The 13,642-nt window shown below is 47.5% G+C and overlaps 1 protein-coding gene across 2 annotated transcripts in view; it reads left to right on the top strand.

Annotated features, from left to right (window-relative positions):
• Window positions 1-6,790, top strand: part of Atp6v0a4 (ATPase H+ transporting V0 subunit a4) — an 86,429-nt gene extending 79,639 nt beyond the window's left edge. For both annotated transcript variants that reach the window (XM_060380205.1, XM_060380206.1), the window contains exons 19-21: window positions 3,732-3,849; window positions 4,674-4,845; window positions 6,192-6,790. In XM_060380205.1, the coding sequence (XP_060236188.1) occupies window positions 3,732-3,849; window positions 4,674-4,845; window positions 6,192-6,285 (384 nt within the window). In that variant the 3' untranslated portion in view covers window positions 6,286-6,790. The remainder of the gene's footprint in view (window positions 1-3,731; window positions 3,850-4,673; window positions 4,846-6,191) is intronic.
• The last annotated feature ends 6,852 nt before the right edge of the window (window positions 6,791-13,642 follow it).

The raw sequence follows: 13,642 nt of genomic DNA, 5'->3' as shown, positions 1-13,642 counted from the left end.
TCTATCCTCCCTAGAGGGTCCCTTCAGATGAGAGTCTCATCCCCAAGCATCAGCAGCTCTTAATGAGCCTGGTACTGGTACCATCTGTGGTGCCACAGCTTGTATCTAGCTTGAGGTATTAAAATAAGAAGTGGATTTCTGAGTCCCCACCCTTTTCTCCAACCTAATCTATCTGGCTCTACGGTCTCTTTGTTCTCTGCCCCTGCCCTGTCTTGACCCGGTTTCCTCATTTATGCCCTTCTCTGTTCCTATGTGAATTCATGTCCTCTCATCCTTCCCTGCCTCACCCAGTAGGGGCATTTCCCTAGAAGACACCTTAGCTGCTCTTTTTTAAATGACCATGGAAGTCAGCCACACTCCTGCCCAGAGATTTGAGCTGGCGTGTTATTCTAACTCTGGAGAGGGAACTGGGTTCTTGGAGGGTCAGAGATGTTACAAGTGGCTCCATGCGTGGGGCTAATTAGTAACAAGGGTTTTTATTAAGTGAGTGGATGGCCAGTTATAATTAATGGAAAATCTGAGTCATGGGACATTTCCCCTATGAGATTCCATGTGCAGAGAGCGTAGCCTAGGGTAGTGGCAATTGATACTGCCTCCTCGTCAGGATTGCTAGGATGTTTTAATAGCCATCCTGTAAGGTTTGGGATTCAAGTCCCAGTCTGCTGAGGATGGCTTCTTTCCTGTTCTTCTGCTCTCCATCAATTGTAGGTAGGTTTCACCACCTCCCTCACGAGCTGGTTATCTTGTTTGGACAACTTTAATCTCCATTCGTAGACCTTTCCCCTCTGGGTATAACTATGCACAGGTCTCCCCTCCCAGGCAAACAGACCTGGCCCTTCTTCCCTCCAAATGTGGTTCTCATCTCATCAACAGGAGTTAGCTAAATCCAAGGTCAAAGGCACGATCCCCTCACCCCCGTGGTACCACATCTACTGACATACCAAGTATAGGATTGGGACTCTCCAGAACTGCTACCACTGCAGACCAGCTAGCCACGAAGTAGCTGAATTCTTTGAATGCATTCAGATTCGGTCATCTGTAGAACAATTTATAGAGCATTCTATACAATAGTGATTTTTTTTTTTTAAATAGCAAGAGGATGCAAGTCAGAACCTGCCAAAGGCAGAAGCCCATGGAGCACAATTATGAATGGGAGGGTCCCGAGTATGCAGCTTTTGTGCCCGTAAGGTCACATTACTGCCCCAGTATTGATGTGGGGCCGTATACACACTGGATGCGGCTAGCCCAGGAAGCCCAGTGCCCCAGTTTTTCCTGGGGTTGCATTGTCTATGCAACATGATTGATGAGGTGCGACCTCCAGTTGCCTTCTGGCCCTGGAGAACCATCCCAGCTCTCTGACCACATAGGTGGACTTTCTGGTGCGTGCACATCCTCAGGGATCCGCTGTGAGTAACACACATACTCCCTGGGGAAGGCTGAGGATCCAGACATTATTTCCTGGAATCCAGGAACGAACTCTTCGTACTCCTTGATTCTGCCCACTCACTCTCCCTACACAGCCTGCTTTACCTTGTAACTGGCTCCCCTCTCTGAGTTGAGAGGCATTAGTTTTTGTCTTTTTTCCATATCCCCAAAGTGCTTGACCACAGCCCCGCTCCTTCTCAGATGCTCTCTCCATCCAGGCTTCCCTGACTGCAGCTGTGACTTCTCCAGCCTCTTCACTTTGTTTCAGTGTTTCTCATACTTGAATAGAGAGAATGGGAAACCAAAACTGGAAGCTCCTCTTTCTGTGACCTCCAGCATAGAGAGATCTACTGACCTCTATTTCTGCTTCTGTGATCTCACCTGTAGATCTACAAGATCCTAGGGATCCATTTCCAGTTTGGTCTTTTCTTCTAAGCCCTAGTCCCATGTCAAGAACTCCCTATGGGATGCTTCTTCTTGTGTAGCTCACTGTCACCCAAGCTCAGCCTTTGTAAGCCAGCCACCCTCTCCTCTAATTCTCCATGTCAGTGCCATCCTTGACAGCTACTTAGGTTCGAGCACCTCAGAGTCCTGTCTGACCCTGACGCTGGCTGGGTACCCTGATGCCGGCTGGGTAGGAGGCCTTCCTTATAATCCCTCAGTCCTCTGTGCATCATCTGGTCTCCATGCTGTGGTGTGGCAGCTGCCTTTTTGCATATTCTCTCTACTAAGGTGTGAGCTTCCTGAGGGATGCTCACACTTGTTGCTCCCAAGTCGGCAGAAAGGTGTCTCCCAGCCACTCTCCTCCTTCCTGCATTGCTGGTCTTATCCCCTGGGGAGCTGTCTGATCCATTGTGCCTCTAGACTAATCCTTAGCCATGTTTCCATTCTTTCTGTCTCCTTCTACTCAGCCACTCCTTCTGGCTTATTGTTGACTTCTAGCTGCTCTTTTGCCTCTTCCTCATCTCACCTTCCCCATCACCACCCACACTCTGTGTGCTGTTTCTCACCTAAACAAGCCCTGATTTCCGAGAGATTGATTTTCCTTCTGACATTGGACTCAGCAATAGTGCAAACCACCTGGATTTTTTCTTCCAGGGTCAGTTTCCTTTTGGAAACTACATTTCCCCATCTTTACCCATGCTTCATGCCTCAGCATAAATCCACCTCCTCTCCTCAGCCCAGTTCTTACAGTTTCTTTCAGGTGTTGCTAGAAAATGGTGTCATATACTCCTTCTATTTCCTCAAGTAAATTAATGTGTACCTCCCCAAGTTAGGCTAGAAGTTTCCTAAAACCCATCCCTCAATTACCTGTGTATCAGGCATGATCCTTTTCCTATAATAGCACAGAGGGAAGATGGATAATGGGAACTGGATCACAGGGAGCAAGGCTAAGATCTAGTGCTCCCCAGCTACGGGGTTGCCAGCCAGCGAGAGCAAGGACCCTGATGAGATGCCGTTCTACTCTGTTACCCACGGCAGCCTGAGGAGACCCGTCCTTGAATTTGACACAGAAAAGAATTCCAGAATGAGCCAGTATGAAGCCTAGTTGCAGTTTATGAAAACAGAAAGAAAGGGCTCAGGGGAAGATTAAAGCATACTCAAGATTATCAATGGGCTTCTCAAAGGAGAGACATTTTTAACATGGAGTTTAAGCACAGGAGCTAAGAGAAGCAGACCCTTAGGGAGAGAATAAGCCATTCCAAGTGCGGGTGTGGGTGTTTCGAGGGAGAGTCACAATTAACAGCTGTTTGCACTGGCCGTACATACAATTTTGGTGGCTCACAGGTTGTATTTTAAAGGGTTCCTGGCACCTTTTACTCCAATCCTGCCTTTCTGGTGAGATTGCAGAGTAGCTCCAAAGCTGAGTTGGAGGATTCTATAACTAATAAGCCACGAGGATTGCACGCCGTTTGCTGTAGATGGGTTTTCTGGTGAGATTTCTGGAAAATTGCAGGTTTGCAGCTGATAAGCAAATATTGGTAGAATTCTTGACTCTTGCTGGGTGAGGGACTCCTTTCCCTTCCATGCCCCATAACTGCCCTTTCCATCCTGCCCCAGGGTGACTGTGGCTGATGGCAATCTATGATATAGTTTGTAACTAACTGAAAGACAGGAGCTTAAAGCCCCCAATTACTCTGATATGACGCATATTTATTACATGCATTGAAATATATTGTTCCCTGTAAATATGTAGTTATTACTGTAATAAAAAGAAAATTAGATTTTAACCTTCTCACTGTAAAAGGAAGAGAGAAGGGAGAGAAGGAACTTAATGAAGTAAGACAGCAAATGTTCTGTCACAGTTTAACTTTGGAGACATCTTTGTCCACCAAGCCATCCATACCATTGAGTACTGCCTGGGATGCATCTCCAACACAGCCTCGTACCTTCGGCTCTGGGCCCTCAGCTTGGCTCATGCAGGTGAGTGTACACCTCGGGAGTGGGGGGCCAGGGGCTGGCGATTGTACCACCCACAGAACAGGCTTACTGTACTCATAAGTGAGAGTGCATTCTCCGGGTCATTTGTAGTATGTTTGCCAGAAAATGACTGTTTAATAGGTGTTTCCTTGGTGTCTTTCTAGTCCTCTTGCAACTTACTAGTTTCCAGGCTTCTGAATTTATGTGACTAGAATCTTCGCGTGGGCCTGGCCTGGCAAAATGGCTGGGTGGCTTCAGCCAAACCTGATTTTCTTAATGCTCTGGAGGCTGGGAGTTTGAGACTGGAAGCTGACAGTGTGGTTGGGCTCAGGTGAAAGCCCACTTTCTAACATCCTCACATAGAGGTGTGGGGGAGTGAGAGCTGAGACATGTGAATGAATAAGCCCTTAAATTCCCTAATCCCGTAGCAAAGGGGCCACTCTCATATTTCTAATTACCCCCCCAAGTCCTTGTCTCCATATACTGTGACAGTGAAGCTTCAGATCTCAACATAGGAACCTAGAGAGGGCTACAAACAAACTATGCTTTATGCATTCTTTTGGGTTTAGCATTTTTGTGCCTATCTTGTTCTTCAGATTTGTTCCTTTTACTGCCCATAGCTCTAGCTGGCTTGTTTTCCTTGGCAATCAGTGTTCCACTGACTATTTACCTAGTTGCTCTTGTTGGAAGCCCAGCCACTGTGATCAAAGCTGTGGCAGACAAGCTCCTGCATGATCTCAGAGGTACCTTCTGATCTGAGGTGATGAGGGTGACGTGTATTGAGCAGACACCCCTGGTGGCTGAGGATGTCCCGCTTGTTCCCACAGAGCTGTCTGAGGTGCTCTGGACCATGGTGATGAGTGTCGGCCTTCGCCTTCAAGGCTGGGGAGGGCTCATTGGGGTCTTCATCATTTTCGCCTTCTTCGCCGTCCTCACGGTCGCCATCCTGCTCATCATGGAGGGGCTCTCAGCCTTTCTGCACGCCCTCCGGCTGCACTGGTGAGCTGGTCCCCTGGGGGCTCTGGGCTGTTGGGGAAGGGCCGGCAGCAGGGCCGGCTGGCTGACCAGAGCCACAAGGTAGCTACATTTTTGGAACGTCAGTTTAGCCATCTGTTTCTGTAGAATGCATGGTGTAACATATGTTCACAAGTATGCAGCTATGCTGGCTGCCCTGGAATGTAGCTTTCATTCGCTCTCAGTGTTTTCTTCTTATTACCTCTGGCTTCAAAATAAGTCAGCTGACAGATCTGAAACAGGGTTGTAGAGAGCCTGTGGCTGGGGGTGCTTGGCTGTCGTGTTTGCTGAGGGCAGGAGCTGCAGCAGTAGAACAAGCCACTGAACCTCCAGAGGAAACAGAGGGTACCCCGGGAAGCCCTTGACATCCAAAGATGAACCCAGAGACTGCTGGTGACACTAGATTGGGGTGCTGTGTTGTTAGAGCCACCCTGACCATTCTCAGCACACACTGGGGCTACTAGTGTTAGGAAACTTCGTTTCTTTTTCATTTTATGTGCATGAGTGTTTTGCCTGCATGTGCAGTGTCTGTGGAGGCCAGACTACTGCATCAGATATGTTGGGACTGGAGTCATATAAACTTGTGAGCTGCCGTGTGGGTACTGGGAATCAAACCCAGGCCCTCCTGAAGAGCAGCCAGTGCTTTTAAACGCTGAGCCATCTCTCCAGCCCTAGGAAACATTTTTATGTTTACATCCTGAGTGGAGAGAATCGGAGCATCTCCTGTCTCCATGCTAACATTTCCCCCTACTACATGAGGTATTTGCCACTCTAACATCACAAAACAGAAATGCTCATGGGTGACATTGGTTATGAAGTAAATTAAACAAAAATACAGGCTAGTCTTATTGTAACTTGATATGCCACATTTGGTTGATATTCCTGGGAGGCCTGCCCTTTTCTGAAGGGAAATGGAGAAGTGGATGGGGGGAGGCGTGGGAGGAGAGGATGGAGGGGAATCTGCAGTGGGATATAGTATGTGTGTGAGAGAGAAACAGGCTGAGCTTCTGTTCACTCTGTGCTAGCGTGGACCCCACACCTGGTGGTCAGGGTGGAGATTGGAAACAGCTCGAAACTGCGTGAAGGAAGAGCTGTTGCCACATGTACTGTGATTATCAGATAGTGCACAGAGGGGACCGACAGGAAGGAACCGCAGAAGTTCATGATGTGGGGGAGGTGTGTGCTGTGGCCTGGGAAGCCTGAGGAAGAGAGGAGGGAGGTTAGAGGGAGGCTTAAAAGGTCATCTGATTCCCATGGTGCTCTGCGCCTTGCTCTACCTGGCAGCCTCTGACATTTCAATCTACTTCTTTTGCTTTCCCCCATCTTCACAGGGTGGAATTTCAGAACAAGTTCTACGAGGGGGCAGGCTCCAAGTTCTCCCCCTTCTCCTTTAAGCACGTCCTGGAAGGGGCGACTGAAGAGTAGGCCTGTCTGCATCGCCGCCCGCCGGTGCCAGTGCCAGCTGAAGAGGGTCACTCTCATCTCCGCTGTCAGCCCAGGCCGGCTGTCCCACGCCTACAGCCCTTCTTTGCTACCTGAAGTATGAGGCTGTGCGAGGCGTGGCACGTGACAGGATTTAGCCACCTCCCTGAGGGGCTACTCTGGTGAAACATTTGGACTTCCTGTGTAGTCTTTGTAATTAAATACTAAAATAACTGGGGGATGGAGGTGGGACTGGGGGAGGGGACACTAGACCACTATCTCCTGCAATAGTTTATTTTTAATTTTACTTTGTATCTGTTTTGAGACAAGGTCTCATTTGAGCTCTAACTGTCCTGGAAACAACATTGTAGCCAAGGATGGCCTTGACCTCCAGCTCCTCCTGCCCCTATATCCCAGTTGCTGAGGTCACAGGAGGGAGCCTCCACACGTGGATTTCCTGCCGCATTTCAAGTGTTATAATCACGAAAATAAATGTCTGCTTTATTCACTGCTTCTTTAAGATGTCGTTATTCAAAATTAATCCATAACATTTAGTATTGGCAGTTAGAGGCCAACACTGGACAATGAAGTTACACAGCGTAATCCGGGGGAAGGATCGGGTTTATGTTTTCCCTGCGTTTCTGCCTTGTCTGGGGCTTATCATTATAAGCTTAGGGACTCTCCCAAACATTGTCAGCCCAGACAAGGAAACACAGCTAATGTGCACTGTGGGGAGGGAGGCCCAGCCCCTACTCTCTGCATCACTAAGTCCTGAGAAATGAAATGTGACAGCATGACATCATTCTTGGGGCTTAATGTCACCACACACTGTGCTGGAGTAACTGGAGAAGGAGATGCAGGCACTTAGCCGGATTCTGGAAACAGTACACAAGGAAGGAGACTGCCTTATAGCTGGGTTCCTTACCCTCTGTGTCTGAGAGCCCAGAACCAGTTTCTTAGGACCCGGTAGACTGTTGTCTGAATGACCTGAACCCAGGTGATCTGTCGACCCTCATAACTACAGGGGTAGGAACAGGAGTAAGCCACATTCTTGTAATACTTCACAGTTGACCAAGACCTTTCTGCCTAAAGAGCTGATCATATTAAAAGTTACCTTTTAGATGGGAGTGTGCTTATGTGTATTTGCGTGTGTGAGTGTAGGCACATGTGTGCCATGACACATGGAGATTAGAGGACAACTTTCCATGCCATTGTGTTCACCAGGCTAGCTGACTGGTGAGCTCGCAGTCCCTGACTCCCATCTTGCTATAGGAGCAGTGGGATTACAGACTATGTCTCGCTTTTACATAGCTTCTGAGGATTTGAACTCAGGTCCTCCTGCTTGCATTATGAGCACTTTATCCGCTCACTGTCTCCCTGGCTTGGGACTCTTATCTTTTAGACCCTGATTGCTATGTCAAGATTGACTGGAGTTGAAGTGATGCCCAGACCTAAAAGGAAGTGGCCATGCCCCTTCTTGTCTGGTTCTCAACCTGGCCAGGAATTTGAGGTCTTTTTTCTTTCTTTCTTGACAGGATTTCTCTGTGTAGTCTTGGCTGTCCTGGACTCACTTTGTAGACCAGGCTAGACTTAAACCCACAGAGATCCACCTGCATCTGCCTCCCAGAGTACTGGAATCATGTATGCCACTGCGCTCAGCAGGCCTGTCTTTTAAACTATTCACATGTGATAGTTGAATCAGAGGATGATAATTGATGTTTGCATTTGAATGCTAGCTATGACACCTCATCATGTGCGTCACTGGACAAGAAATAGAGCTATTCCCCCTGCCAAGTGCATACAAGCCTCTCCACCTCTCCGGACTGTAAAGGTGATTGAAGACCTGGGCTACTTCTGACACACTCAAGCCGAAGACCACTGACAGAGTAGACCATCTGTAAGTGCCTCTACCTTTCCTGCTGCTGTGAGCGCCAGGGAGTTTTAAGGTTCTCACCTTGCTGGTGTTCTTCACATCCATCTAAAGAATGCATCCCGCATAGATGGCACAAGGCACCCCAACTCTTCCAGAAATGCCCCTCCAGCCTGAGAGTAACAAGCCAACATCCTCCAAGGTTTGGCACCTGCTTTCTGCCTCTGGGAACACTGTTATTTTCTCTTTAACAAGGGATCGGGTGAGGGCTGTTTAGAAGGGGTGTGCCTTCCTTGTGGCTTGCCCAGAATGCCAGGTGGCTCCTTAATGAATCCTGTTTGGAGAACTGAGGCGAAAGGAAGGGAGGGGAGGGGCCAGGCTTCTCTGAAAGGTAAGTCTAGAGGCAGAGAGGCCTCCAGTGCTGCTAGCCGACTGTGGTGACACGGTGCCCAGGGACCCGAAATCGTGACACTTTCCAAGGAATACAGAGGTGAGACACTTTCAGGCAACAGGTCTGTTTCTATTGCTGCTGTTCCGAGTAGGGAGGGAAGCTGACTTTGTGTGTGGCTGGAGGCAAGTGGGATATGAAACTTTATTTAAAAAATATTGTATATGTGCGTATGTTTGTATACGTGTGTATGGTATATGGACATGTGTATGTGTGTGTGTGAATGTGTATGTGTGTGTGTATGTGAATGTGTGTGTGTGTGGCTTTGTGCCCTGTGCACATTCCCAGGAGTCAGAACCCTGGGTCTCCTGCTCCACCACTCCCCACTTATTCCCTTGAGGGAGTTACAGAGTCTGCTACTGAACCTGGAATTAGTCTGGCAGTGAGCAAAACCCAATGATCCTCCTGTGCCTGCCTCCTACCCTCGCCCCCCGTGCTGGTTATAGATGCCCACAACCACACCGGCTTTTTGTATGGCTTCTGGGAATTTGGAATTGGGGTTCCTATTCAAGTACTCTCCCAGCCCCTTATTGTTGATGCTATAAAACAAATCACATCCCACATACAAGTGTGTGTGGAAAAGATCTACAGGAGCCCAATTATTTCTGGTGAAAACATTTCTTTCAGTACATCAAAATACAATAGACTGAAGTATCAATCTGCACCTTGGGAGTTTGGTTGCTTAAGGGGACAGGGTCAGCCCTTACTTTACCCACCTCTACCCACATCCTCCTTTCAGGCTTTCTGAAGGTGGGTCAAACATCTCATCCTCACTTCAGTGTTTGAGGAAGGGCTGGTTGGGGATGCTAGGATTTTTCTCCTTGTTTCCCCAAGTTAGTCTGGTGTAGCTTCTGTCTTGTCCTCCTCCCCTTCTTCTCTTCTCTCTCTTGAGATCCCCTCCTAGCTGAGGAGCTCTTGGCTATTGATGACTGCTGGGGGAGGGTATTTAATATGTTACAAAGTCTGCCTTATAATCAATTCTTACTACTTCATAAAAAATTACCATCTAGAGGATGGAGAGATGGCTGCCAGTAAAGGGCTAGCCTGTGTAAGCGTGGGACCTGAGTCCAGATCCCCCACGCATACATGAAAGCCAGGTGTGATAGCAGGTACTTGTAATCCCAGAGTTGCGCAGGCAGAAGCAGAAAGGTTCCCGGTGCTCACTGGCCAGCCTAGCCTAGCCAGCGAGCTCCAGGCCAAGGAGAGACCTTGTCTCGAGGGTGATGGTAGACATTCCTGAGGATGATACCTGGAATGTCACCTCCACACTCCACATGCACACAAATGCTAGGAAGAAGAAGGCAGCTCACAAGGAACAACACGCAAAGTTCTCTGGCCCCTATGTGTGTGTGTGTATGTGTGTGGACACTTTCACATACCTTTACCAAATAACACTTCTCCCACAAGTGCCTCAACAGTGTTTGCAAAGAGGACAGTCATTTTAGAAATGACTGCCCTCATGTCAGGCTCCTGAGAGGGATGAGACCGGCTGTTGTAAGGACTGGAACCTACCTCCAGATGGAGACAGCCCCTTGTTGACTCACTCAAGGGTTAGTCTAGGTGGAAGGTCAAGTGATCGGGCTGAGGGACCACCCTTGGGAATCTGGGTTCACTTTAAGATAGTGTACTTTGCCGTCATAGAACTCCTGCCTCTTAGTGCAGTCCCTACGAGCCATCATGGGGACTAGCTGGGTTTGTCTCCCTAAGAGTTAGTCCAGAAAGCCATAACCATTCCTTTGCATGCTTGCCAGGGCCTAGATATTGCTTTAAACTTTTTAGTGATGTGTTGGGCTTCCTTACTCTTTTTCTAAAAAAACTTATGTGTATGAGTGTCTTTGTATGTCTACGTGTGTGCCTGGCGCCCTTGGAGGCCCGAAGGTGTTAGTTCCCATGGAACTGGAGTTAGAGAAGTTTGCGGGCCACTGTGTGGGTGCTGAAGACTTCCTTAACCCAGGGCCTCTGCAAGAGCAGCAGTGCTCTTAACCACTAAACCATCTCCGCAGCCCTCGGTGCTCCTCCGAAGCTTACTGCCCACAGGTGGCTGACCTAATTTCTCCATTCTCCTCCTCCTGGCAGTGTGAGGTTTACAGCTTGCCTGCCCTGCCCTTTTCCCTCAGCTCTGAAAAATTGTCTTGAAGCTTCCATTTCAGCCCATTCTCTGTCCCTGAGCTTCTGTTTGTATCTGTTCTTCAGTTGCTTTATCGATGAGGCTGAGATCCCCATGAAAGGACCCTGATTTGCTGGGACTCCCAAGATTTCTTGTAATGTCACTGTCCTACCTTTTAATTTTTTAATCAGTACAGAAGATGAACCTGTTCCTGCGCCCCTAGATGATGTCATAACGGTGGCTTCTGCTTCTTTTTGTTGTTGCTGCTTAGTCGGGATGACTTCATGGATTATTGTAGAGTGGCATTGTTGTGACTCCCTGCTGGGAATGGGTGTGCAAGCTGACAGTGATTTTTTAGAGGGAAAACCAAACCAAACGAAACACAAGACACATAAAAGAATTTCATTGCCATAGTGTAGCAGCACGGTGTAGCTGTTTTAATGTCTAGCTCGTGTGTCGCCAGTCATGCTGAACAATTCTTAGGCCCTACCTTGAGGTCCTCACAAGGGCCCACAAAACACAGGCATGGATGCCCCTCCTGGGCTACTGTATGCTTCTTCTATGTTGTAGGAGGAGGAGACTTGTTTCTGGGTGTGCCTGTGTGTGCTGTGTTGATTTTATTGAGCTACAAAAAGTTGTCCCATCTAACATAACTGGATAAATTTGGAGATAAACACATAAGCACACACCTACAAAACCATCATGAAAGTTTGTGCCCAATCTACCATCACCTGCAATTGCTGCTTTCACCACTGCCACTGCGGTAGCCTCCTCCTCCTCCTCTCCCTTCACTTCACCCTCCCTCCTCATCCTTCCCCTCCCTCCTCCATCTTGTGATAGCACTCAGCATAGGAGCCATCTCCTCAGCAGTTTGAGTAAGCATAGAACACAGTGTTATGTGCCTCCTGTACAGGCTCCGTCCCTCCAACTGACTGAATTTTGTACCAGCTGATTAGTGCCCTTCCCTGTCCCATATTCCCTGCAGTTGCTATTTCCCTGTGCCATCGTCCAAGTGATATCAACTCTTCCATACCTGACTTATTTTACTTGATATCATGTGCTCAGCCTCTATTTTGATGCCCATGGCAGGATTTCCTTCTTTTATGGCTGGATAATACTCCATTTCCTGTACATGATGCATTTTTCTTATGTGTTTATCCATCAATAGATGTTTAGGTTGCTTCCAGGTCTTAGCTGTTGCGAATGATGCTGCAGTGACAGAAGGTACATTTGTCTTTAGCATAGCTGGCTCCAGTTCCTCTGGAGAGCTGTGTCTCTAGAATTTCAACCATTGCACAATATGATAGTTCTACATTTACTTTATTCTTGAGGAAACACCTTACTCCATCCATGATGGCTGTACTTTTCACATTCCCATCAGCATGCAAGGGTTCTTCCCCCTCACCTAGCCTCACATGTATCCCACACATGCTCTACCACCGAGCATCCTCAACTCTATTCCAAAGTTTTGATAATAGCTATTCTCAGGGGTGTGAGCTCATGTTTCTTGGTGGTTGTGATTTGCATCTCCCTAATGATTAGTGTTGCTGAGCACCTCTCTATGTACCTGTTAGCTATTTGTGTGTCTTTTTTCACTTTATGTGAATGTGTATGTGGTGTGCATATGTGCAAATGCAGTTCTATGTGTGGATCTGTGTGTGTGTATGCACTTGTGGGTATGCATGTGTGGGTACATACCCATGAAGGCCCAAGGTTGATGGCTCTTACCTTATTCACTGAGGCAGGGCTTTTTGGCTGAACCCAGAGCTTACAAATTCATCTAGTTGGGTAGCCAGGTTGCTGTAAAGAGTCTCCTTTTTCACCTCCCATGGACTAGAAGGTGAACTCCTTTCATGGGTGCTGGCAATCTGAACTCTGACCCCCATGCTTGCAGCTTGCAGGCAAGCACCCCCAGCTGCTGAGCCAATCTATTTCCTTTTGCAGGACTTCCTGATATACTTTGAATGTTAACCCTTTATAAGTTCTGAGTCTATGGAAAAGTTATGTAAGAATCACAAAACTTTAAAGTTATTAATTTTGAAAATGGTACATGTACTAAAATAAACCACAGTCCATCATCCTTTAATACCACATAATTGCCACATATGGCCCATCTTTAAAAAAATTTTATTTTCATTTCATGTTTGTTTTACGTGCATGTATGTATATGTGCTATATGTGTATCTAGTGCATGCAGAGGCCAGGAGCGGGTGCCAGACACCCTGGAACTGGAGTTACAGAGGGTTGTAAACTTCAAAATGGGTTCTAGAAACCAAATTAAGGTCCTCTGCAAGAGTAGCAAGTGCCCTTAATGACTGAGCTGGCTCTCCAGCTCCACGGCCCTTCTCTGAGAAAAAAGTATGTTTATTCTTTGATAATTTCATACATATGTAAAATATATATTGATTAGATCCACCCCAACTCCTCACTGTAGGCTTAGCTTTTTCATCAAACCTGATTTGTTTAGGGGTCTTAAATACCTTCACCTCCCTTCCAACCCACTCACCTTAGCTTGATGAGTAGGGAAAAGGGCTATAGACCTCTTTTATCTACTTCCTGCTGATTAGGGTTGGTGGGTCTTTAGGGGATTACCAAACTCAGTTGTCAGGATACCAGCAGTCCAGTCTAAACGCCAACGCCAATCAGCAACATGAATCAGCACAACAAGTGAGCAAAAGCCACAAGACACAGTTAGATTGCCCTGAGAAGCTCTCTGGAATGTTTCTCTCTGTAAAGTCAAGTGTAGAAGCACGAAGATCAGCATAGTGATGTCGATCCAAAAAAGTGAAGCCTAACTGTGCACGGGCCTCCATATATCTCCTTAGCTGGCCAAAGTCATGCCCCTTGCATGAAAGAGCTCACAGCAAAACATCACATTCCCTCTTATAAGCCAGCCTCCAGCAAAACATCACATGCCCTGCTTGCAACAAAGCGT

This window comes from Meriones unguiculatus, chromosome 3, assembly GCF_030254825.1.
Source record: "Meriones unguiculatus strain TT.TT164.6M chromosome 3, Bangor_MerUng_6.1, whole genome shotgun sequence".
NCBI lineage: Eukaryota > Metazoa > Chordata > Mammalia > Rodentia > Muridae > Meriones > Meriones unguiculatus.
Note: the sequence above shows the minus strand (reverse complement) of the source record. Positions and strands in the feature narration are given on the sequence as shown.